This window comes from Panthera onca, chromosome C2, assembly GCF_046562875.1.
Source record: "Panthera onca isolate mPanOnc1 chromosome C2, mPanOnc1 haplotype 2, whole genome shotgun sequence".
NCBI lineage: Eukaryota > Metazoa > Chordata > Mammalia > Carnivora > Felidae > Panthera > Panthera onca.
In genome coordinates this window covers 58,885,865-58,913,098 of record NC_138347.1, presented here as the reverse complement: position 1 = coordinate 58,913,098, position 27,234 = coordinate 58,885,865, and the positions used below count along the sequence as shown (strand labels likewise).

Genomic DNA, 27,234 nt, shown 5'->3' with positions numbered 1-27,234 from the left:
TATCGTTGTTTATTAGAAACCAAGCACAGTGCTAAGAACTCTTCCTGTGTGTTCTCATTTCCTTCCACAACTATCCTGGCAGGTAAGGGCTCGTGCTGTGGAGTTAGCCGGGCCTAGACTCAATCCTGGTCCTGGCTCTGCCTCCCACCAGCTGGTTGTCTTGAGAAAGTGGCTTAGCTTCTCTAATACTTGGTTTCTCCAACTTAAATATAAAGATACTAATTTTAAGGATCAAATGAAACGATATATGCATGGTACCTAAAAGTGAATAGCACATAATAAGAATTCAAAAACATTAGCTATATCCCTATCTTCCTCCCATCTGGAGGATGAGTCTGCAGCACTTTGATAACGCAAAGTGCCATGTGCTTTTGCACAAGCAGCAATGAATGTGAAGCAGTGATTCTGGAGGTGGCTTCCACTATCCGGGTGCTGTCTGACCTGATGATCACTAAAGCTCTCTGTGGGTCCTGTCCTCTCAGGGAGAGGGAATGACACAGGTGCTTTGTAAGTTTTGCTAACTTACAAAGCTATGGCAAATACTAAAATGACTATTTTAAGACAAAACAATTTTAGAATTATCCCAGACTGGATAAAACCAAGAGATATATGGCATAAAGTCTCAAATTGCTCAATAAAACTAGATTGAAGAGATAGACTTCAAATTTTCCTTCAAATAGTCATATCACACAATGAGAAATTCTAGGCCTAGAAGAAATTGCCTCAAAGTGTGCTGAATAAATACCACATGAAAGCAAACTTAAAGAATGTTTTCACATACCAGTATAACAAAAATTTTCAAGAGGAAATAGTAGGGGCATCTGGGTGGCTCAATTGGGTAAGCGTCCAACTTCAGCTCAGGTCATGATCTCGCAGTCTGTTAGTTCAAGCCCCGCTTTGGGCTCTGTGCTAATAGCTCAGAGCATGGAGCCTGTTTCAGATTCTGTGTCTCCCTCTCTCTTGGCCCCTCCCCCACTCATGCTCTGTCTCTCTCTGTCTCTCAAAAATGAATAAATGTTAAAAAATGAAAAAAGAATAAAAATAAAGAGGAAACAATAATGGAGATGATTGTGAAAATTCAATTTTCTCATTTCTTTTGTTTTTTTAAGCAAAGGGAATAAATATGGATTTGTGCTATGCATACTCTTGTTGTGAAGTTAATTCCTTAATTCTTTCCAATTCCCTTTTTGCTATAGAAACTTTATATTATATGAGTTTCTTCCTCTCTCTCTCTCTCTCTCTCTCTCTGTATGTGTGCATGTTTGCATGTGTGTGTTTGGACAGGGAAGAGATGCCTATCCCCATCTGAAGACCAGTATCACACAATAATCACAGAGAAGAAGAAAAATCTGAACTACTATTTCATACTACTTCTATGTCTTTGATCTCTATTACATTGTTGTTTGTCAGGTAGATATATGTGAGTGAGTAGATTTCATCTTGTGGTAGGGACTGAGGCTCGGTCAGTTTTCATTGTACCCCTGAGATCATGTCACAAGGTTTTGCTTAGATTACCGATGTTCTCTTTACAATAGGAGCTCTGTTTTAACATTGCACGCATACAATAAATTTCCCAGGTATTCCTAGAACTTCTGGGGATACCTGACATATGTAGTGGGTGTGTTTACCAGAGAGTTAAAGTAATAAGTATAATCAACACTACGTGATACAACATTAAAATAGTGGCATCTGTATGAGGTGGAACTTCATCTCATGTCACCACATTTGTGATTTTCCGAGGCTATGCCAGCCACCTAGCTTATGATGAGAACTATGCCATGTGGGCTTTCTGGTGCTGTTCATGGGATTTCTTAAGGTGTCCAGGTGGATGTCCTTCAGAATTATTTGATGTGTGATCACATGGCTGCTGTTGCTGTGCATGAATTGGCCTTGACTTTGTTCATTCTGCTGCCTCAGGGGGCCCCTAAGCCCATACCAATTTATAAGGGAAGAAGCATTTGTTTCCCTTCCCTGTGGTCATCAGACCTCCCCTGCCATCCATCACACAGGCCCTCAAAAGTAAGGCAAATTGTACCACCATGACCCTCTGAAGGCTTGTTTTCCTCTTAAATCTGAAGGCTTTTCTCCTTTTGTAGCTCCCACCCCCGCCCTGTGTCCGAAGTTTTTGTTTTTTCGTGTTTGTCTATCACAATATCTTCTGACAGAAACTAAAATCCTGCTTCGTGACACAGAAAATTATTGACGTATTATACTTTTCATAACCATTGTAGTTTTCAAAAATTATTTGCACTTTTATGCTTAACTCTGTCTTATCTCAAATTAAGGCAGCCTGCATTTGTTACAGTCATTCATTTCTTTCAGTACATGTAACCATTTTGAACTTCCCATATGTAAGAATTTTTCCATGGAGAAAGAGTGAATCTTAGTTGGGATTTTCCTCAGGTGATACTTATAATCAAGGTACGTGGTCTTTAAAAATAAATAATTACTTCACATAAAATTCATAATCACAAAACTCTTTTTTTTTTTTTAAGAGCTAACAGATTTATCTACCCTCCCTGGCTCCTGATGATATTCATACCTGCAAATACACTTGCTCAGCTGGAAGGTACTGGCCCGTGTAGTTGTTTGTGGCTGGCACGCCTTTCTGATTGGCTGGATCCAGGTATCTAAATGACCACAGAGTATCACTTGCTAAGTACTTTGAATATCACCCCTGAGTGGACATAAATCAGGCCTTCCCACACTGTATACTTATAAGATCTAATTTTTCTTTAGTGGTTATAACTTAACCACTTTAGGGTATATTGAGATGCATATATTCTTCACCTCAGTGCCTTGTAGGCCACCTTTGTAACAACTCAGAGGTGTCTGCTCTGCACCCTTAGTGCATAGAAAGCATTAGTCAGAGTTGTGAACAGGAAATTTTTCTCTTCCTGAGCTCTCTTTGTTCAGTCTCGGGCTACATCATGCCTTCTTCCTTTCATACGTTTTCTAAGGCCACCTCCTCCTGCAGAGACAGGTAGTAGCTCATCAAGAAAGTTGTGGCCCTGATAGGAAGACAGATGCACACACACATTTAATTATAAAAGAATGCTGCCTGTCACACAGAACAGCCTGAGACATTCGTGGAGTAGGGGGATGTCAAGTGGGCTTGGGTGGCTGGAGGATGGGGGTGCAGTGAGTTCGCATAAGGAAGCAGGGGCCAAATTTCATTTGATGAAGTCTGGACATTTCTTACAGGTGTTGAAGAGTCTCTGGAGGGTTTTAGACACAAATCTTACAACTGGATTTTACTTTCAAGAATACAAACTGTGGGGCACCTGGGTGGTTCAGTCGGTTAAGCGACCGATTCTTGGTTTCATGATCACAGTTTGTGGGTTTGAACCCAGCATCAGGCTCTGTGCTCACACTGCAGACCTGCTTGGACTTCTCTCTCACTCCCTCTCTCTGCTCTCCCCCACCCGTCTTAAGTAAATAAATAAACTTAAAAAAAAAAAAAGAATGCAAACTATGACAATGATGTGGAAAATAAATGGGGTGGGGGAGGGGAACAAGGCCAAGTTTGGACTGTAGGAGACTAGTTGGTGGGCTATGACAATAAATCCACATGAAACAAAATAAAACCCAAATTAAGACAGTGTCATGGAAACAAATTTGAAAGATATTTCGGATGCTGAATCAACTTAACCTTATGACTGATGGAATGGGGCAGGAAGGAGGAAAGAACCAAGAGGGCTCCCAGGTTCATACCATGTCATAGGTAGGTGAAGGTATCATACTGTGATAATAGAAGGTGGGCTAGCTTTGCCCCAGGGTGAGTTTGAGGCCGGAGGGGATTCAACCTCCTCCTTGAAGCCTTTCATGACTGACCCAGCCAGAAGTCTCCCTCCTTGGAAATTTGAAAGCTCTGAGGGATTGTATCTTGTGTAGGATAACCAAAAAAAAAAAAAAAAAAATCTGAAGGGAAAATTGAAGAGCAACGGAAGTCTCTTTTTTCATTACTTTTGCACTAGAAACTGTCACGTTACTAAGTAGTCGTAGACAGGGGTTTGCCCACACCCCTGGGTGTGGGCAGTAAGGGGACATTATCCGTACAGAATTTAAAAACAAATAAAGGTACTTTTAATTATCACCATATACCAGCAATTGTGAACAATATGAGTGATAAAATATTCTTCCCCCTTATAATATCTTTGGTCTAAATTCTGAATAATTACTCTAAATAATATGTATGTAAATTTCAAATTAGCACATTTTTAGGACTTCCCTTTTGATAAACATTGCATTCTACATGAAAGCTAACTCAGAGAACTTCCTCATGGTGGAGTTGGCTCTGGACACATACAAATTCGTGTGTTCATTTCATGAGTAAATTTATAACATTCAGAATTGCTGGAGCTTGCTCTAGGCAGCTTGTGTCTCTGATCCCTGTGACACTACATATTCCTTCATTTCCAGAGTAGATTTTAAATAAACAACAATACCACTGTGATTATGAAACCAAAGAAACAGAATGTGAGCCATTTCATTGCTTTCATCCTATCCAACCACTTTGAATATTTATTTATTTAAAATCTAGAACAGTGAGGGGAGCCTGGATGGCTCAGTCGGTTGAATGTCTCACTCTTGATTTTGGTTCAGGTCATGATCCCAGTTTGGGATCTGATTTTGTCTCAGGTCATGGGATTGAGCCCCGGGTTGGGCTTCTCTTTTTCCTTCTTTCTCTTCCCCTGCCCCACTCATGTTCTCTTTCTTTCTTAAAATTAATTAATTAATTAAATCTAAAACAATGAGTTCCAACTGTGCAGTGTAATTTGTTTCCAGGTATGAACTTTAGTTTCAAAGTTTAAGACTTCATGTTTTATTGATTATTATCTATACAACTTCAATGTATTCTTGTCCTCCAAGTGTTGTTGTACTTATTTTAAAAAAGTTTTTTTAAGTGTTTATTTTTGAGACACATAGAGAAACAGAGCACCAGTGGGGAAAAGGCAAAGAGGGAGACACAGAATCCAAGGCAGGCTCCAGGCTCCAGGCTCCAGGCTCCAAGCTGTCAGCACAGAGCCTGACATGGGGCTCAAACCCGTGAACCAGGAGACCATGACCTGAACCAAAGTTGGTTTCTTAACTGACTGAGCCCCCCAGACGCCCCCTTCAAGTGTTGTTTTAAACTTAAAGAATGAATCAAAATAAAACTTCACATTCAGGGTACAATTGAGTAATTGGTTAAATTGTATCTTTTGTAGAATTTTAGTTTTAATAAAATTCATTTGTTAGTCACTGGAAAATTACTTATATAAACTATATCAGACTGTATCAAAGTTCACACTGTTTATTAAATAAATTTAATTATTTTAAATTTAATTTATTTAAATAAAATTATTAAATAAATAGCTGTGCATTTTTTCTTTTTTTGTATTCTAATATTTTAAAAGTATTTTTTAATTTGCATGATTTTATATATGAAGTTGAATGAATATTTTATTTTTTGGCCATTTTATGGTTTGTTTCATTTCATGATTTCTGAAAACATTTTTCTATATAGAGGAAGAGGTTGTTAAAAATAATGCACTCTCAGGGGCACCTGGGTGGCTCAGTCAGCTAAGTGTCCGACTTTGGCTCAGGTCATGATCTCACAGTTTGTGAGTTCGAGCCCCTCATTGGACACTGTGCTGGCAGCTCAGAACCTGGAGCCTGCTCAGATTCTGTGTCTCCCTCCCCCCTCGCCCCTCGCCTGCTCATGCTCTCTCTCTCTCTCTCTCTCTCTCTCTCCTTCAAAAATAAATTAAAACATTAAAAAAAATTTTTAAATGATGCACTCTGGGCATCAAATATGCTAGGTATACCCTAGTCATGGAATATGCATGCTGTGCTAAACAGTCATGGTTTTCATAAGGATTTTTTAAATGTAAGTCTTCCTAAACCTACAGTTACTTAAAAAGGGATACTTTATCACAGGAAACACTGAGGATGGTAGAAATTTCATTCTTTAACTGCCTATGTTTATTTGAATTATTTTTAGCGTTGAAAATTCCCTATGCATTAGTATGAATGTTTGAGAATAACAGCAGGAACAATTAATGTTAGCTGATACATCCCAAACAAAAACAACTGCAATCTTCACCTCTCTTTAGAAAATAATTGTTTCACAAGACAAGCCCCTTGGGTACAGCTTTTGATTTCCTGAATGCCGTGAAATAGCTATTCATAATTCAGGACAAGCAGCAAAGTGTCCACGTGCCTGTCCGATGGAGACTTGCAATGGTGCCATTTAGCTCTGTGCAGTATTGCTGTGCTACAAACATCTGCTTGAGTCTCAGGGAGATGGGAAGTGTTAATACTTTCTTTGTACAAAAAGTGAATATTCTTGATGACTTTTAGTGCCTGTTGGCAAGTCTTCATTTGTCTATTCATTCCTCCATTCAAGAAAAATCCCTGTGCCAGTCAATGTGACAGTCAGTGATCCTTGTCTGCTGATAAGAGTATGCAGGAACCACTGTGATGTTTCTGTAATCCCAGTGGGAGAGTCAGTGACGTGGTTGGGACCATCAGCTGGCTCTCCTTGCCTACCCTGCTCTGTGCACTCCCCCCAACCACATAACCACATAGGTTGGGACTAGAAGGGATATTCACTTGTGCTACTAGCATTGGGTGAGAGCTGATGGCTAAATGGAAAGATAACGTACTGTAGTAAAAAGAGAGACTTAGAGCTGGTTTTATCACATCGGTCACACACTGAGGGAGATGAAGTTGCGTATGTGTTTGTGTAGGAGAGGATGGTGGGTAAGAATTTTCCTATTTTCATCCTGTTTTACAGAGATTGAGGACCAGAAAGACTGGGTGGCTATCTCACCATCACACAATGTGTTAGTATTTGAACAACCATGTTTGAATAAATATTCCAATTTTTAGCTATTTACATGACTTTTATAAATATCCCAAAAGAATCAGGCTCTGTATTTTCTCATGGTGAATAAGCAAACTTTTAGTGTGTTCTTCCTAACGCTATTGCATTTATTCTGAAACAACCAGTGGTTTCCATGTCACTATTTGAGAAAAGCACGATCGAAGTGAGTTTCGATTCTTTGAATTTGCCATGAGATTCCTGGCTTCTCTGCCTTTGCCCTTCCGTGTGCTCAGTCTTAAAATACCTCCCCTGTCCCATTCACTGCTGATTATCAAAGGGCTATTCATTCACTAAGGTTCAGCTCAAAGTATGTAACCTTTCCATCAAGCCTTATCCCAATAGTCCCAGCTGAAGTTAAGCTTCTGTACACACAAGCGAAGTTACACCTCTTTATAGTGTTATTTCATTCTCTCGTTTGTCAAACATCTTTATTTCCCATTAGAAGGCAAGCCCCTTGAAGGAAGACACCTTGCCTTATTTATTTCTCTCCCCCCTAACAACTAACGTACAAGGACACACAAGCTCTCTCTGAGCCCTTCTTTCAACTCAGATCAATTTGAAGATTAAAAAAATGGAAGATAGTAAATTTATTCTGGGAAAGTGGCATTGTTAGTTAACCTTGTCTCATCAATTAAATGCTAAGCTTCTTGAGGGCAGGAGGGTCTTTGTCTAAAACTACCTTATTGTTTTCCACAATGTTGGCACCAGGTCCTAGGCTCCATACGCTATGACTGATTTATCCAAGTGCATGAAAAGGGAAGTGAGGAGGTTGAGATAATCTATTAACTTTAGCGGGGATGGAGTTCTGGAAATGTGAGTTTCACTTGGCTTTTCAGATTCTGGCCTCTTTGCTTTTTTGTCGTAAGTCTAACCACATCCAGGTGTTATATTGTTAGGCACTTCCTTTTGGTAGATTATCTTACCCTTTCTCTTCAAGTTTTTGAAAACTTCATGCTCATAACTTGGCTTTTAGTTTGCTTTCATTTTTATTTTGAATTTTTGGAAGCAACTGAATTAGTAAGTCTTAAAGTGAACTTGTTTGAGGTGTCAATACATTTATAAATATATAATAAATACTACAAGTTTCTAAATGTTCTCTGCAGGGCCCTTCTCTCAATCTGGTTCCTGGAAACTCAACCAAGTCTCTGAACAGAGGTTGACAAGATGTGAGCAGAAATTACAGTGAGAGGTTTTTTTGGAGGTTAGGAAATAACTAAAAATGAGAATATTTATGCTGGCAAAGGTGTCGAAATAAAGTGGAGCAGTAAGATAAGTAAAGCAGCATGTGCAATGCAGGGCCAAAAGCTGTCTCCCACTTCAACATTGGAGTAGCCCTTAGCCTGCTTTGTCTTTAAAAGAGAATTTAGGTTGGGGCCCCTGGGTGGCTCAGTCAGTGAAGCGTTAGACTTCGGCTCAGGTCACAACCTCACAGTTTGTGAGTTCAAGCCCCGCGTTGGGCTCTGTGCTGACAGTTCTGAGCCTGGAGCCTGCTTCAGATTCTGTGTCTCATTCTCTCTCTGCCCCTCCCCCACTTGTGCTCTGTCTCTCTCTGTCTCTCAAAAATAAATAAATGAAAAAAAAATTTTTTTTAAGAGAGTTTAGGCTATCATCTTGGTTATGCTTATGTCATTTTAACTTGTGAGACAGTACATCTATTCAGAATGGTGCTTGAAGATGAGTGAAATAAATTAGGCAGATGTATGTATTGCTGAGAGAATAGTTCAAAACAGGGAAGGACACTCAAGATAAAAACTATCAGGATGTAGGAAAAGGAACTTAAAGAGAAAACACTCTCAAGACCTTAGCTCTAATGGAAAAATAGAAAGGTATGGACCTCTACAGAGTTCTTAACTAAAAGGAGTCTGGCCTATTTTAGTTATTTTGATTTGCCAACACAGAGAGTCAGTTCAGTAGTGGAATATTCTATGATTTATATACACTCATCATGTAACTGATGCTAAAAATATTAAGTGGTTGTCGTAAACTGGTGCCATTTCTCTTGCTCACGTGCATGAGTCTTTAGAGGGACAATATAATCCAACAATTATCAGAGAATGAATATATATGTTCTAAGTAACTGACATTTGTCCCTTTGGAGGCCAAAACATTTTTTGAAGTGACTATTTCTGATGAAATTCTTTTTAATAAAATGTGTTGAATTCTTTGCTTCAAAAAAATGGATATATTAAACCTAATTGAAAGTTTTGCTGTGGATTCAATCTTCTCATTATGAGCATAGTTATTACTCTGTTATATAACACAATCATTCCCTCTGGCTAATTAGGAAATGATCATGAAGTTATGAGGATTATGTATCAAGTGAGAGGCGTTTGGGATCTTGCCATATTTATTTCGCTTGTTTAGAGAACATTTCTTCATCATGTATCTTGGCTCTAAGTTGCATCCTAGATATTGAGGTTACAAGGTAAATGCTTTCATGACAGGTTAAAGGTAGTAGAACTTGCTCAATAATGTTGATAATTTAAGAAATTATTTTTCTTGGGGCACCTGGGTAGCTCAGTGGGTTAAACGTTCAACTCTTGTTTTTAGCTCAGGTCATGACTCATGGTTTGGGAATTCAAGCCCTCTATTCAAGTCCTGCTTGGGATTCTCTGTCTCCTTCTCTCCCTCTGCCCCTCCCCTCTCACTCTCTATCTCTCTCAAAAAATAAACTTTAAAAAATAATAAAAATAAATTATTTCTCTTGGCTTTAGATTTTATGTACAATTGACAATTACTAACAGAAGGTTTGTAGAAGATAACAGAAAGCCTGTTTCCAAGAAAAAACTCTCCCACCAAAACAAAGGGAGGCAATTTCCTGCAGACCAAAAGAGGTACATTGTGTTCCTCCTCCCACTTTGGAAGACAAAACATTCAGGTTATGTCAGAACATCCTATCTTTCAACAATTATCTTGAGCTGCATGTGTCCTACAAAGAAAAAGGCATGGAAAAAATTACAAGGCAGTACTAAAGCCTTTGAGAAACAAGTAAAGAAAATTTCGAATGCCAGGTACTATAGGGAAATAGTTGTTAACAAAAGTTCCTCTCTCCCACTTATTAGAATATATCAGAGCTAGTAATAGAAAATGTGGTTACTCCTCAAGACACAATAACAGAGTAATGGTTAATGAATTATAGAATAATGGACTCTAGTATGAGTTTGAGTTGTGATTCCCCTAATTATTAGCATATAACACTAGGCAAATTTCACCACATCAATTTCCTTATCTTTAAAATAGTTTTCATAATAATATATATTTTATTGTGAAGATGAAATGAGTTAAGATATTTGATGTGTTTTGAACAGCCCTTGGAATATAATAAAATAATTGAACAGAAATTGTTATTATTTGCTACTATTGAAGTAGCTACCAGATAATAAAATAAAATATTTTATAATAATAGCCAACTTGACAATAAATTATATTTAATAAAATACAAAAATAAAAAAGAATATGGTAAGTACAAAATATAATAATAAAAATATCAGTAATAGTTAAAAAAATTTTTTAATGTTTATTTATTTTTGAGAGAGAGAGACAGATTGCGAGCAGGGGAAGGGCAGAGAGGGAGGGAGACACAGAATCCGAAGCAGGCTCCAGGCTGTGAGCTGTCAGCATAGAACCTGACGCGGGGCTCGAACTCACGGATCGTGAGATCATGACCTGAGCCAAAGTCAGACACTTAACCAACTGAGCCACCCAGGCACCCCTAAAAATATCAGTGATAGTTAAGAAATTGAGGAAGTTATTGAACAATTGAGGAAAATTTTTTTCGACAAATACTTATTATGTGTCTACCATGTACCAGACACTTTGTTACGAGGGGTTAATATACTGAGAATGTTATCTGGGAAAATTGTAAGATCGTATTTGAGAAATCTTTGGCAGAAACTGTTGAGTCGCAAATATCTGGTCCTTCCGGAGCATATTTGATTTTAATTTTGTTTTCATCTTTCAGGGCAAAGATCATGTAATGAACAACTGTATGTAAAGAGATATTCCACATACACTGTGTCAGCAGGGCATCCATTTAATCTGGAGTGCCCTGTGAAATACTGTACTAAGAGGCCTATTGTGACCTGGTGCAAGCTCAAAGGAAAAAACTGTTTACCTCTCGCATATAAACTTCTGGAATACACAACTTGGAAAGAAGGGGAGAATATTTCAGTTTTTAGTCTTCATTTTAATCACCCGTTGGCTAGTGATTCTGGTTCATACCGCTGTTCTGCGAATTTTACATCTGGAGTTATTGAAAGCCATTCAGTAACCATTAATGTGACAGGTGAGTTCTGCACTCCAGGGATATCTGATATTTTTTCAACATGTTTCAAGGAAAAGGAGGACCCAGATTCTCAAGTGATTATGTTAGACACTGAACTCATGTAAATGAGAAGGTTGCCACACTCCTCAGATGGTGATCTGTGTGAGCACGTGTGTATGTAATTTTGAGGTGAGTGAGATAAAAAAGAATAGAGAAAAAAATACAATAAAAGTTCTTGTTCTTGCCTTTAGGGGGTATAGCATTTATCTGATAAATCCAAAAGTAGATCACTGAAATATGGAAAAAATTACAAAGTGAATACCAATAGTAGTAGATAGCTGTCTATTCTTTGTCCTCTTTTCCTTCTATTTTTTCGTCCACTTACCAGTCCTTGGCTTTTGTTGATAACAAATCCTTGAAGTTACATTTGTGGTGCTCAGACAATTATAAGCTTGTTAATAATTCACAGTTTGCACAGAGAGCAAACAGCACACAAATAAACCTGACTCCCTGATGTGCTTTGAGGATGTTCATAGTTTTAGCTGCCTCCCCAGTCCCTCCCAGAGGTCCTCAAGTAGGCTCAAATATCAGGAGAACAGGTTGAAGTTAAAAACCTAGAATAAAAAATGGAAAGCAAAGAGAGAAGTAGAGGAAAAATTTTTTTAAAAAGTTTGATTTACGAAAATCTCACATCACACTCAATGGTAAAAGATTGAAAGCTTTTCCTCTAAGAACAGGAAGAAGACAAGAATGTCTGCTTTTGTCACTTCTATTCAACACTGAACTGGAAGTTCCAGCCAGAGCACTTAGACAAGAAAAAAGAAATAAAAGGCATCCAAATTGAACAAGAAGAAGTGAAACTATCTCTATTCACAGATGATATGATTATATATATAGAAAATCATTAAAAATCCACAAAAGCTACTAGAGTGAATAGATGAATTCAACAAGGTTGTATGATCAACTAAAAAAGTCAGTGGTATTTCTATACGTTACCAATGAACAATCTGAGAAGGAAATTAAAAACAAAAACAATTCTATTTATAATAGCATCAAAAAGAATAAAATACAAATTAATCTAACCTGGGAGACTCAACACTTGTACACTGAACAAAATATGGCTAAAAGACTTAAAATTGTTAATGTGGCAATATTTCCCAAAGTGATCTATGGATTCAATACAATTCCCATCAAAATCCCAACAAACGTTTTTTTCTTTTTCTGCATAGATGAAAAAGCTGATCCTAAAATTCACATAAAGTTGCAACAAATACAAAATAGCTGAAAAAAATCTTGAAAAAGAAGAGCAAAGTTAGAGGACTCACACTCCTTTATTTTAAAATGTACTACAAAACTACAATAATCAAAACAGTGTGGTGCTGACATAGTATAGATATAAAGATCAATAGAATAGAATTGAGAGTCCGTAATAAATCCACGCATCTTTGGTCAATTGACTTTTTTTGTTTTTGATAATTTATCATCAAGTTAGCTAACATAGAGTGTATACAGTGTACTCTTGGCTTCAGGAGTAGATTCCTGTGATTCATCACTTATACAAAACACCCAGTGCTCATCCCAAGTGCCCTCCTCAATGCCCATCACCCATTTTCCCTGCCCCCCACCCCTTTCTACCCTCAGTTTGTTCTCTGTATTTAAAAGTCTCTTATGGTTTGCCTTCCTCTCTGTTTGTAACTATATATTTTTGTTTCTTTCCCTTCCCATATGGTCTTCTGTTAAGTTTCTCAACTTCCACATATGAGTGAAACCATGATATCTGTCTTTCTCTGACTGACTTATTTTACTTAGCATAATACCCTCCAGTTCCATCCAAGTTGTTGCAAATGGCAAGATTTCATTCTTTTTCATTGCCAAGTAGTATTCCATTGTGTATATAAAACACATCTTCTTTATCCATTCATCAGTCAATGGACACTTAGGCTCTTTCCATAATTTGGCTATTGTTGAAAGTGCTGCTATAAACATTGGGGTATATGTGCCCCTATGAATTAGCACTCCTGTATCCTTTGGATAAACTCCTAGTAGTGCTATTTCTGGGTCATAGGGTAATCAATCTTTAATTTTTTGAGGAACCTCCACACTGTTTTCCAGAGTGGCTGCACCAGTTTGCATTCCCCAACAGTGCAAGAGTGTTGCCCTTTCTCCACATCTTCACCACATCTGTTGTTCCATGAGTTTTTAATTTTAGCCACTCTGACCAATCTGAGGTGGTATCTCATTGTAGTTTTGATTTGTATTTCCCTGATTATGAATGATAGTGAGCATCTTTTCATGGGTCTCTTAGCCATTTGGATGTCTTCTTTTGGCCAATTGACTTTTAACAAGACTTCCAAACCCATTCAATGGAAAAATGATAGTTTCTTCAGTAAATAGTGCTGAGGCAATTGGATATACATACACAGAAAAATGAATTTGGACCTCTACCTCATACAACATGTAAAAATAAGTAAAAATGGATCAGATATTTAATATAAGAACTAAAACAATAGAATCTATGTTTGTATAAAATTTTAATACTATTTTTCCTTAGAGGAAAACACAAGAGTAGATCTTCATGATCTTGGATTTGTCAATATTATTTTGCTACAGCATCAAAAGCATATATACATAAATACATAAATAAATAAATTATACTTCATAAAAATTAAAAACTTTTGTACATCAAAGGACACTATAAAGAGAATGAAAAGACAACATATGGAATGTGAGAAAATATTTGCAAATCATATATCTGATAAGGGACTAGAACCCAGAATATATAAAGAAGTCTTACAACTCAACAACAGATAGGCAACTCAATTAAAATGGGCAAAAGACTGAATAGACATTCCTTCAAAGAAAATATATAAATGGCCAATAAGCACATGAAGAAATGCTCAATGTCATTAGTTATTAGAGGAACGCAAATCAAAATCACGATGAGACACCACTCACAGACACTAGGATTACTAGAATTTTTTTTTAATGGAAAATAACAAGTGATAGCAAAGATGTGGACAAATTGAACTCCTTGTACTGTGCTGGTGGGAATGTAAAATGTTGCAGTTGCTTTGGAAAAGGTCTGGCAACCTTTCTTCAAAAGGTTAAACATAGTTTCCACAAGACCCAGCAATATCCAAGTGAAATGAAAGTATATGTCCACATTAAAACTTGTACATGAATGCTTATAGCCATACTATTCACAAAAGTCAAAAAGTCGAAACAATCCAAATGTTCGTCAAACTGATAAAGGAAATGTGTTATATTCATACAGTGGAATATTATTCAGGCAAAAAAGGAATGAAGTACTGATATGTTACAAAACAGTTGAACTTCAAAAACATTGTGCTAAGTAAAAGAAGCCAGATAAAAAAGATTACATATTATAATCTTGATTCTGTCTGCATGAAATACGAAGAACAGAAAAATCTGTGGAGATAGAAAGTGACTAATGGCTGCCAGAGGCTGGCAGAAAGGGTTAATGGGAGTAACTACTTAATGTGTATGGAATTTCCTTTGGGGATGATGAAAATGTTCTGAAACTAGATAGTGCACAACACTAGAGAGTTGTACAACATTACACTAAGTTGTATGCTTTAAAATATTAAAATAATAATATTTATGTTAAATTGACCATGAAGATTACTGCAAAGAGAAATTTCAAAGAGTTCTGGTGCAATAGTAATGTCTGAAATCTAGATGCAGACGTATGCAGTCACTTCCTCTATGGACACCATTCATTTGAATGCATACACTTTGTGTTTGTAAAAATTAATTTATTACTATACATGCACACTTTGGAGTCCATCTTTTAACTCCCTTAAAGTAACCCAATGAAGGAATCCACTTAAATTCCTTAAAAATCTTTTAAGTTATTTTAAGACCTCTGAAAGCAGCCTGGTAAAGGAATGCACAACAATCTAGTGCTGGTTACAACCTCTATCATCAAGCACAGAAGTGTAGAAGGGATTTAAGGCAGAGTTGGAGACCCTGCTTTTGCAAATTTGTTATCAAACTCAGTGCTAATTGCCTGTGACTATACGTGCATTGGCTTATAAACCTCTTTGGAATGGAAGCTGTGTCTTAAACATCTTTGCTTCTCTACAAATAGATGGCACAGTGTGTAGCACATAGTAGGTGTTCAATAAATATTTCTTTATAATTCTTAAATGAATTAAATAACATCATCTATGCAAAGTTAAACAATTGCCTTTAACAACCTGGAGAAGCTTATACTATAGATTATGGAATGAATCCTTTCTGGAGAAAATTGCACATTCACATAATGAGGTAAAATATTGAATTTTTTAAGAAGTAGTACTTTTTTAACTGGCAAAATAAATGATAAAAATAAGCAAAACTTGCAAAACATTACTTCCAGGATATTAATGATACTATGAAATAGTAATTCAGTGCTATTAGATTATTTATATAATGTATATTAATATAATGTATAATAAAATTAAATGCAGTGGCATTGAGTCCACCCTCCTTGGAAGAGGGACTGTCTTGTGTAATTCTGTCTTCTTTTGTGGGAATTAACCCCCTTCTGTGCAAGAGGGAGGAATTCAGCCAAGGTCAGAGGCAACCCAAAAATGACTTATGACATGGAAGTGTCCCAGGGGTATTACTGTGTCTCCTCTGTCCCATTTTGGGGTCATTCCACAGCCACTACAGATGGCTGCCCAGTTTGTAAAGTGCATAAAGGTTCCTGTTCTAGGAAAAAGTCGGAGCTGAAATTAGGATCAACAATCTGTCTCCCTTGGGGAGGAAGGGGCCAAAGGGAAGAGAGGCAGCTTCTCTCTTGAACCCTGTGCCTGTGGGGCGGGGGTGGGGGGGGGGGTGGGGGTGGCGATGTGCTTATTAGGATCACACTGGGGATGAGCAAGAAAGATGGAGATGTGAGAAGGAAAAGTTACCTAGAAGACAGGAAGGGCTTTTTAAATTTCCCTTTGGAGATTCCTATTCTAATTTGTACTCTCCAGAATTTCTTATCACTTTTGAATCAGTGCTCCTGCCCTAAGGGGAGGTCCCCAGGACTTTGCTTTGGCCGTCTACTCTTGTCTAGCAGCAACCTTCACTCTGGAATTGCTTCCTTCCTGTAGCTTCATGAGCATCTCAAACTTTCATTATCTTCCTTCCAAATCTTCCAATCAGCCATATGGACTCTTTGTCTTTAGTGTTTCCTGTTTTAGTCCATTTCAGCCAAACATCTTCCTAATACACTTCACTTGCCTAATAAATGTCTTCCATAATGCCGCTCCTTTAGTGAGTCCCCGCAGAGCATCTGCGGTGCTTCCCATGTTGGGCTCACATTTAACCAACATTCAAGGCCTTCCACAGTCCACCCACACCTACCTTCCTTGATTGCTTCTGGACTCCACCATGAACCTCTACTCCAGCCCCACAGCCTTACCTGCCATCATCGCATGTCTTCACCCTATGCTGCTCTCTCCACTCATAGGGCAACCACTCATCTGCCTCCACTTACCACAATTCTGGCCTTCCTGTCAAGCCCAGCCCATTTCCCACATTCTTAAGGAAGCTTTCCATGTTCACCCTAGGGGAAGTGATTTCTCTTTTCTAGCAAATTTTATGCCATTTAAGGTCTGTGCCTCTCATTTATCAGACATTTCCTTGCACTGTAGTAATGTATGGAAATGTTCTTTATCCCATGAAGAATTATAATGTCTGGAAAGCAGGAACTGTGTCATATTTTTCTGGGTCATCCTTGCTTCCTTCACAAAAGTCAAATGAATTATTTCAGAATTGGCTTTGAAATGGGTGTGAATTTGCCTTTTATGAAGTGATGAAAGCAAACATAATAGGGAAAGAGTTCAAGAAAAATTCCTTTTCCTTCTGTATGTGGGAGTACTCAGTGAGCTGAGTACTGAAGGAGAAAAATATACTATGAAATTATATTTAAAAACAATGCTTTGCATAAAAATGATGTGGAGGTGTGACACAAAAAATATTTCTCCCCTTCAAATATCTTTCTTTGGCGCTATTGGGAATTTTCCTGTTTTGCATCTGACTCTCTTTCTTTGTCCAAGTTAAGAATTGGTCCATGTAAGAACAGGGCTGTGGCAGAGTCAGGGCTTGGACGCTGCTGGGAAAGCAGTATTCTCCCAGAATGAGGAAAAGTGCTTTGCAAAGCAAAGCCCCAGAAGAAAAGGTGACAGAGCTGGGGAACAATCCCTGGAATGCACATGGGCCTGTACATCCTCCCCAACCTCCCTTGGTCAGTCCGTGATTAGGAACTTCACAAAGTCAAGTGGTCATTCTCTTAGCAGAAAAGTGAGAGTGGTATGAGTAGGCAGGAAGTGAAAGGCACAATCTCTGTTTCAGAGTGAGTAGTCAGCATGGCCTCCAAAGCATCCTTTCCTTGTGGCCCTCCACACTCACTTGGAGCACCTGCTGAATGAGCATCCTGTTTTTCCAAGTGCCGGAAGATGTCATACAGGCTGTATTCTGTCCTTATACTTAAGTAATAGGGAAAAGGGAATCAACGCAGACAGATGACGTTTGTGTTGTATTTAGGGTAATTTTTCAAGCCTCAAAATAAATCTAGGGACTTAACTTTGTGTCCGTGATCTTTGAGGTGGTGATTTGCACATCATGCAAACTCCTTTGAGCTGGGTTACTGGGTTCGGTTAGTGTGCAAATGCAGGAGTCCTCTCAGACTAACTCTGACTCTAGACACACACAAGTATTGTTTTTGCAACCAGTTTCAATTCTTTATCTTGCTTTTCTATTTCAGAACAGACTCAAAATAATTCAGAATACCCTCTAATAAGTAAGTATCAAACTAGTCAAATAAAAATAAGGAAATAAGATTGTTTCATGGTTGAAGAAAGGATAAAAGTTGGATTTTCCTAATGGAGTGAATTTTTTTTTGTATTAGGTTTTCTATGTGGGAACCCTTGTCCCTATTTCTATTCATACCCTCCCCCCAGACAGCTGTCTGTTGTTGGTAATGACTTGGCTGCTGTCCTAACCTAAGCAGCAGCTGCAGCATGGATAATGAAGACTTTGTTACCACTCTGTTGTTATCTAAGCACTATTTGCCCAGCTTCAGTAGCTCCTGACCACCTTTACCTTGAACCAAGCATATGAGGAAGGAGGTAGATAACTATGTTAATATATTTAGAAATAAAAATTTGCTGCATAAAATACTTAACATATATACAAAATTAATGCTGTGTGATGCATTCTGATTTTTTTATATCCTGTTGTGATTCTTATTTTTAATGTTTTTTGTGGTCTATTAAATTGTTTCGCGATCCGTCGATTAGTTGCAAACTATCATGGACAAACAGAACATTAACGCATGTTAACATTGATCATAGCAATGAGTATAAGCTGTATGCCCAGCAGAGCATATTTGGAGATAACAAGGCTATCTGTAGATAACAAAATTATATAGTATATGGAGATACCAAAGAGTTACGAGACAACAAAAAGACCTTTGTGTTAAAGAAACTGGAATTTAGTATCAAAAACATGTTGGCTTGGGTCCCAACTACAACTCACTAGCTATCTGACCTTGGGTAAGAGTCTTGGAACAATAACCCTTTTATCAAGGCATGGAACTAGATAAAAATAACAGTTTCCTTACTTTTCTTTAGTGGTGAATATAAGAGTTAAGTAAGACAATGTCAATGAAAGGGCTTGGTGAAGTGCTTTCTGAGAGCTGTTATGGGTATTCTTTTAGAGGGGATCAATCCTAGCAGAATTACAAATTCTTACAAAAGATGAATTTTAACCCAGAGCCACCCACATATGCTCATCAATAAAGCAAGAGGTGGGTGAGAACACTGAGGCCAGGGGTTCTGTGGGAATGCATCCCGGAAGGGAAATAGAGGCATCAGCTGGAAATCTCCTTCATTCAAGTTCTGATGATGCAGGAGGTATTACTGATCCTATTATATCTGAAATTTCCTAACTGTCTTTAGCATTGACTCACATTTCAGATACAACTGGTGCCTCAGGACCACCCTCTCAGGAAGTGACGGCGGACAAACGATGGATGCTTTATAGTTTGCTTCCTTTGGGGGCATTGCCTCTGCTCATTACCTGTTTGTGCCTGTTCTTCTGCCTTAGAAGGCACCAAGGTGGGTTCTACCTTCCATCTGCTGCTTATATGCTACACATTTGGGGGTCAGTTACTAGGGCTGATTGATTTTTAGTTGGTTCTTGTTTTCTTTCCCATATTCTGCAAGGAGCCATGGATAATGATTTCCTCAGGGACAACATCCTTCCACCAAAAAGACAAATGGATTAATTCAGGTCCCCTTCAGTCATAGAGAGGCATGTTCTCCACAGCACAGTGCTCCAGGCAGGGCCTGTGCTAAAGAGGGCATGTGGCTGGGACTGACCCATTCCACTTGTGTCTGTCTTAAGTTTATGTGACAAGCAGCTCTTCTAAACTTTAAGGGTAGTGAAAGGGAGGTTGACATAATCTCTCAGGCCAACAAGTCTGCTTTGAGTTAGTTTGTCTCATCCTCTTTTTCAGAGCCACACCACATCATACCACTCATACACGCCCTTGCCTAAATGAAGACTGTGTTTCCCAGAAGGAAATTCCTATGTCTGTACTTTCTTTTGCCACCACAAACACAGGCCTGAACTGAACTCTCACCCAAAAGTAATGCATTTGAAAAAATGTGGGTTTGGCTAGGACAAGAGAGGTGTGAAATCTTGGAAACAATTCCCTTCTGCTTGTTTAAGAATTCCTTTGGTGTCGGGAGCAAACACTTAAACATAGTAAGAAAGAGATGTGTAGAGAATTCTGATGCAGCTCTGTTCCAAAACATCCCTGTTCTCTCTCTCTTTACTTTTCCCGCTCTGCCATCTCCTCCCATCCCAGCTCCCACATGGGCAGCCTCAGGGTAGCTACAGAAACAGAGCTAGACAGAGCAACCCTTTTCTCTGCCACAAGAGAAAGCTTTGTCTGGGCAAAAGTACTTTTGGTGTTTTGTGGTAAGGACTTCCGGAGCCTAGAACATTCTCAGAATACTGAAGGAATCCTCTGTAACCCCCACTTCACATGTGCAACTCCAAGTCTCTTTCGATAGTCCCTCCCTAGCTTTCACCATCTTTCTTGAGGCTGCTTTAGAAAACTTTAGAAAAAGAGGCAGGAATAAATGCTTTGATCTACTGTATCTGAAGTGAACTGGGCCATAGGAGATCCTGGCCTTTGTGGGTGAGGGGACAGCAGTGGGTCTGGCATCAGGTATAGAATGTCCCCAGAACAGGATTTCCAGCCTGTTTAAAGTGATACAGTACATCCTGCCCCTTCCTCTTGGATATGCCATAGGACTCTCCGGAGTCAGAAGGGAAGAGCCAGTGAATGTACACAAACCGAAGTGTATGTGCCTTGTTGGTTCTAGCAAATAAACACGCCAAAACAAATAACAACGCTGCCACTGGCCTGGGAGGCATCCCACCTCTGCCCCAGAATTTCAACCTAGCAATCTGATTCCAGAACACATATTCTTACCACAACCTTAACTTACAGGGAATTGGGAAAGAATTTGGTGTTGTTCTTTACTCTTCTTGGTTTCTTATTTGTCTTTTTGAATTCCAGCAGAAAAAAAGGAGCCTTCTGACACAGCAGCAAGGGAAATTAACCTGGTATGTTCCATGCATCTGTTAAAACAAATGCAATCTATGTTATACCATCTTAATCTTGATATAATATTTTAAATTTAATAAGTCTATGTAACATTTACCCTGTCCCAGGAACTGTTCTAAATGCTATATATAGACTTACTTCTAAAAATGCGTTTATTTTTTTAATGTTTATTTATTGGAGAGAGAGAGAGAGAGCAGAGGAGGGGCAGAGAGAGAGGGAGACACAGAATCTGAAACAGGCTCCAGGCTCTGAGCTGTCAGCACAGAGCCCGACACGGGGCTCGAACTCAACAAACTGTGAGATCATGACTTGAGCCGAAGTCGGACACTTAACCGACTGAGCCACCCAGGCATCCCTAAAAATGTGTTTATTTTACATTAATCTCCATCTGCAGCAAAGATTCTTCAGAATTCACAAGTCTCACAATAAGTGGCCTTTTGGAAGGGCATTAGTGGCAGGGTAGACCTGAAGCAGAAAAGTCAGAGAGTAGCTTGTACAGCCTTGGCTTGCTGTTGGCCTGTTATGTGACTTCAGGCTATTTAAGTATTCTCACAAAAACACCTTACAGTCTTTTGGTAGAGAATTGAGAGTTAATGAAAGAATGAACCATAAATAATCTCATAAATGACAGGTGATTTCTTCACAGACTCCCAGCAGCTAAAGAAACATGACCCTAAGTCTAGTTATTATGCAAAAACTCTCATAATGTGTGTGGGCTCATCAAGGAAGAGACCTCTCAGACAAAGCCAAGGGCATTTTGGAAGCAGTGTCGTTTCCCTACAAGTTCTTGGAATCTAAACATAGGCTTTTTATTTGGGGCTCAATGTTGTGTAAATATTGGAACTCAAAAAAAATGGAAGATGAGGCAATACATTTCTGAAAAAATTTTTATGAGGGTCTTCAGTTAAAAACAAATAATTGTAAATGAGGTACTGCAAAGGAACGTGTCTGTGTGTGTGTGTGTAGTGTGTGTGTGTGTGTGTGTGTGTGTGTGTGCATGTTTCACTGTGGAAGGGTAGAGATAAAGTTGTAGTAACCTTCTCAAAAGTTCCAGAAATACCAAAGGCAGATACAGCCAATAATTTTATGTATAATATTAAATGACACTCAGCATTCCTCACCAGGTTGCCCAATTTTAAATCAAACCAAATACATTCAACTTTGTAAACTCGTATTAAGTTTTTAGTAAGCAGCAGTAGGCATCACTATGTTGGGTGCTGAAGTTTTGTTTTTTCAAGTAGGAAAATTTTCTTAAATGTTGTTTTCTTTCTTCCTATAGTGAACAACAACGAACTACATTCTGTTACAATCAGGACTGAGATCTATGAAACTATCTAAAACAATAATCTAAATAGTTTCTTGCTTAGATAAAGCCCAGCTTGGTTAAAATGTAGTCATATGTCTTCCTGTGTAGGCTGAACAAATTATTTATGATCTGAAGTTGAATTGAACGGGCTTCTCTATGTGTGCAATTATTTAGGAATTTTGTTTTAAGATGCCTGTGTCTTTTGCAGGAACTCACAGCTTTGGCCCATTTCAGTTGGCCAACATTTCAGAAAATATAGTGATGCCATATTAGATCTTTGAGATTAAAGATTTCTTAGGAAGGGACTTGTATTGAAATCAGTGGAATAGAAATCCAACGGAGAGAAAGGAACTGGTAAAATTATGGCAGGTACATATAAAAGCCGAAATTCTCATCTTATTCCACAACGGTCCCTGGAGTATATAAAAATAGTTAAAATACTGAAAACCCGGAACTGTGTATTTTTTTACAGTGCTTTGTAAACTGTAAAATGGCATTACAAATATAGAGTAGGATAGTGGCTTTGGCGTTTGTCATCTCTATCCACAGACAGAGCCTTGTGGCCTCCACCCACTTTCCTGAGGTCCTACAGGATGGGCTCAGCCACAGGACACCGTGTTTTATTTTATCTCATTCATTCTAACCAAGTTTTCCACAGAAACCAGCCATCTTTTGGGAAGGGAGCCAGGTAACTGAGTTGACAGACTTTTATACAAATGTAAAAGTACAACAGGGATCTTGTTTCTATATTGAGGACTTATGGCTATTTATTAGGTCACATGACTGTTTTCTTCTTCAAAGCTTCTTTGGAGAAATTACCCAGGTTCCTTCGAATGGGGGTTGGGACACTTTTCAGCTGAGCTAAGAGACTGAGGGGGTTAAAGCTATTCCTGCCTCATTCAATCATCCTGCCTTAGAGCTATTTCCTGGGCCGCCACCTCATTGAAGGGTAGCGATGTACTCAGCATCTAATGCTTAGTTTCTCGGGATAGGGCCAGACGTGCACGTGTGGTAGAATTCTGCCAGGAAGGGGTAGGATATGGGTTACTTCACATACAAAATAAGGACGATAAAGGACCAGACAGGCATGTAGACTGTCAAAGACTGTGGATCTGATACCTTCACGGAGTTAGACCAAACTTCATGTATGTAAATTGACTGGCAAAATTGTGATTAAAAATTGAATTAACAACTCTTAGAGTTAAAATAATATCTTCATTTTTACTGGTAATGTCCTTGAATAGTTAGGAGTGGGTAACAAATAACTGAAAAGAGTGAGAAGCATCAGGACACATTTTATTTTAGTTTTTGTAAGTTCACCTCTTTTCCCATTTTTTTTCTTAATTTTTAAAAATATTTATTTATTTTTGAGAGAGAGAAAGCACGAGTAGGGGAGGGGCAGAGAGAGGGGGAACAGAGGATCCGAAGCAGGCTCTACGCTGACAGCAGAAAGCCTGATGTGGGGCTCGAACTCACAAACAGTGAGATCATGAGCCCAAGTTGGATGCTTAACCGATTGAGCCACCCAGGTGTCCCTCTTGTTTTTTTTTTTAAGTTCACCTCTTTCTCAGAAGCTTTAAGATATTTGAATTATTTGGAAGTATAATAATTTTCTTGTGATAATCCAAATATTGTAAAATTTTTCCTGCAGTTAGGCCCTCCTTTTCCAAAATTGAAAGCAATTTCTAATTCCAGGTTTTAAATCATAATAATGTATCTTGGATAACTCATCATATTTATTCTTCCTGACCCCTTAGAGGGCATCTGTTCTATTTTATTTTTAATCATTTACTTCTAAGCTGTGTTAATGCTATCCATTATCTTATAAGCTGTCTGAAGTTTCTTGTGGGATATTTATGCTTTTCTTATTAATTTGGGCTGAGAGATTGAAAAGTATTCTGTTGGGGCACTTGGGTGGCTCATTTGGTTAAACATGTAGCTCTTGATTTTGGCTCAGGTCATGATCTCATGGTTCATGGGATGGAGCCCCATTTTGGGCTCTGTGCTGACAGTGCTAAGCCTGCTTGGGGTTCTCTCTCCCTCTCTCTACCCGTCCCCAGCTCATGCTCTGTCTCTCTCTAAATAAATAAATAAAACTTAAAGAAAAGTGTTCTGTGATGTTCCTAAGACTTTCATCTTTTAACAAATAAGAATATGCTAAAAATGTGGATGTCAGCAGCAAATGTGAGGAAGAATAAATTATTTCTGGTGATGTGTTGACTCCATTTAGCATATACTAATAGTTTGCTAATTGTATGCACTACCACATCCTTAAATGGTAGTTAAAACAATCTTTTTTCTCTTATAGGTTGATATTCCCCAGCCCTTTCGGAGTGAGGAAACTGAAGTGGGAACCGGGCAAAATCCCCAAACACTGCTATCAGAAACTGGTACTTATGATAATGACCCCTGGTTCAGGGTCCAGGAAGAGTCTGAAGTTTATTCTAACCCATGTCTGGAGGAAAACAAGCAGGGCATTGTTTACGCTTCTTTGAACCATTCTGTCATTGGAATAAACCCAAGACAATCAAGGAATGTGAAAGAAACACCTACAGAATATGCGGCCATATGTGTGAGGAGTTAAATTCGATCTTGATCTCCAACTGGTGATCACTGAAAGATATGCATGTCAACACCATTACCAAGCCCAACAAAAGGTTAAATAACATTCCTTGACCTGAGAAGCTTCACTTTAAGGAGGTTCATGTTGGTGCTCGGGTCTTAAGGGTTCATAGGACAAATGACTAAAATTTCTCCCCCCAAATTCTGAGGGAACTTTTTATATGACACCCTTGAACAACAACACAAAAACCTTTCCCTCCAAGACTAAGTGATATTATGAGTAGCAGAGTGGCAGAATATTTAAACGTAGCTACATTTTACCCAATGTACAAAGCTAATATATTTTTTGGAGGATAGGAGACACATGTAAGTAAGAGAGGTTTGTGTTATCTGGATCAGTTCACTACACTCTCTTGACAAAGAAAGGATGTCCCAATTTGACTAACTAACCATCAACACAGTCATGATAGTATGTTTATTTCTGGTCATTCTTCCATGATGAGAAATATTCCTCTGTCCCTCTAATACTGTTTTGTTTTTTTTTTAATGTAAAGAGGTAACTTTAGACTTGATATAAGAAAAAGAATGGAAAGCATAAATGGTTCAGTAAAGTTGTGGGCTACACCGACTACTGTAGAGCAGATGCTCCCCATACCTGACACGCAAATGGTTTTACATTGTTGAGCAAATATAGGTAGTAATGGAGCAATTAATGTGTGGTGCATTTATAAACAAAGTTGTGACTCAGTGGTTAGGTCACATGGACTAATGTATATGAATGTGATATAATGCTGCTGAATTAATATACTCGTGGGTGTTTAAATAAACATAAAAATAAGCATCATCGAGCAAATGCAGATTAATGACTTAAACTGCTTCATAGTTGATCTGATAGCAAATGAAAAGAACTATTAATGGAATGGAGAGGGGTGCCTGGGTGGCTCAGTCGGTTGAGCGCCCAACTGCAGCTCAGGTCATGGTCTTGCGGTTCATGAGTTCGGGCCCCACGTCAGGCTCTGTGCTAACAAACAGCTCAGAGCCTGGAGCCTCCTTCAGATTCTGTGTGTGTGTGTCTCTCTCCCCCTCCCCTGCTCATGCTCTGCCTCTCTCTGTCTCTCAAAAATAAATAAATGTTAAAAACAAAAATGGAATGGAGAAAAGTCTTGAATATTTAGTTGGCCACCCCAGGTCACCATACTTTCACTAAGCACATCTGTATCTTGCTGTTCTTCTTACTCCTTTCTAGGGAAGTCAGGGCAAATCATCCAGAGTGAAGTGGTATAGCTTCATAACAATTCATTAAAAATTTTGTAGGTCCAGCCACTTGAGTAGAGCAAAAAGAGATGGGTTCAAACTTTCTGAATTTCCAGAGTACTTGAGTCTAATCATGTCAAATATAGCCTACAACTTCATTCAACAGCATGAGTCTATTAGACTTCTCAGGTGCTGCTACTGAAGAATGCAGTAGACCTCTTACAAAGTGGACAGCAAAGGTTGGGATCCATTTGCACAAATATGTGAGCTGCTGCACAAATGAATGCGGGATGTGTGTGTGTGTGTAAGGGAGGATAGATGACTTACAGAAGTGGTAAAAAAGACAAACTGACAAAACTGACATTCCATTTCAGTTTCCTAAAAAGTTTAAAATACTACAGCAAATGGATCATTAAAGAAAATGTATGAAAGAAATGTATGAAGTTGCGGAGACAGGAGTATGACATCCCATACAATTTTTTATGCCATGAAGATAAAACTGGGATTCTGTGGTGGAGCTTTCCTCATGTAACACTGGCATTAAGATTTTGCCCATTAGATTGAGATTGTGAGTCACTGTTATCTAGCCAGTATGATATGGCTATACCCGAAATTTTGAGCAATCAGTTCCAGGTAGGCTCTTTCAGCCAAGCTGCATTTATGGGCAATTACGTACAAAAGATATATTAGAATAACTGTTTGTGGTATTCTTAAATATAGAAACAGGAAGTATGGGGAGGATACATTTAGCTGTCCTTATCAGATAAACACACAATGCTGAACAGTTCCTTCATAATTTTTTTAAAATTTAAACAAAATATGTCTGTGTATTATTGAGGATATTCTTAGCATGTCTTATAGTAAAAATAATGTTGGTAAAGATTTCACTTCTATAAATGATTTATTCTTACATTTGTACCATGCTGCCAAAATTCCAAATCATTCATGTTTTTATTCCTTCTTAATAAAAGCTATCAGAGTTATACATGTATTTCCCCCAACAAATCTACTCAGTATTATTTACATGGTGTATTTAATTAAGGAGATATGAGAAAAAGAATATGTATATAATTTAATGATTTTTCATGAATTTTTTTTGACAATTCAGGAGTATTTATTATTAATAGATACAAGCGTTTTATTTCTTTTTTTTAATTTCTTATGCAGATTTTCTTTTCTTTTTATTTTTTTCAATATATGAAATTTATTGTCAAATTGGTTTCCATACAACACCCAGTGCTCATCCCAAAAGGTGCCCTCTTCAATACCCATCACCCACCCTCCCCTCCCTCCCACCCCCCATCAACCCTCAGTTTGTTCTGTTTTTAAGAGTCTCTTAT

General features: G+C 38.2%; 1 protein-coding gene across 4 annotated transcripts in view; it reads left to right on the top strand.

Moving 5' to 3' along the window:
* The window catches only part of BTLA (B and T lymphocyte associated), a 33,338-nt gene extending 6,441 nt beyond the window's left edge, over window positions 1–26,897 (top strand). Inside the window, exons 2-6 of one of the 4 annotated variants that reach the window (XM_060640014.3) lie at window positions 10,833–11,156; window positions 17,896–17,931; window positions 19,091–19,249; window positions 20,728–20,771; window positions 24,387–26,897. In XM_060640014.3, coding sequence (XP_060495997.1) covers window positions 10,833–11,156; window positions 17,896–17,931; window positions 19,091–19,249; window positions 20,728–20,771; window positions 24,387–24,662 — 839 coding nt within the window. In that variant the 3' untranslated portion in view covers window positions 24,663–26,897. Of the gene's footprint in view, window positions 1–10,832; window positions 11,157–17,895; window positions 17,932–19,090; window positions 19,250–20,724; window positions 20,772–24,386 lie in introns of all 4 variants that reach the window. The other 3 variants (XM_060640010.3, XM_060640016.3, XM_060640017.3) reach the window with 3 other exon arrangements.
* The last annotated feature ends 337 nt before the right edge of the window (window positions 26,898–27,234 follow it).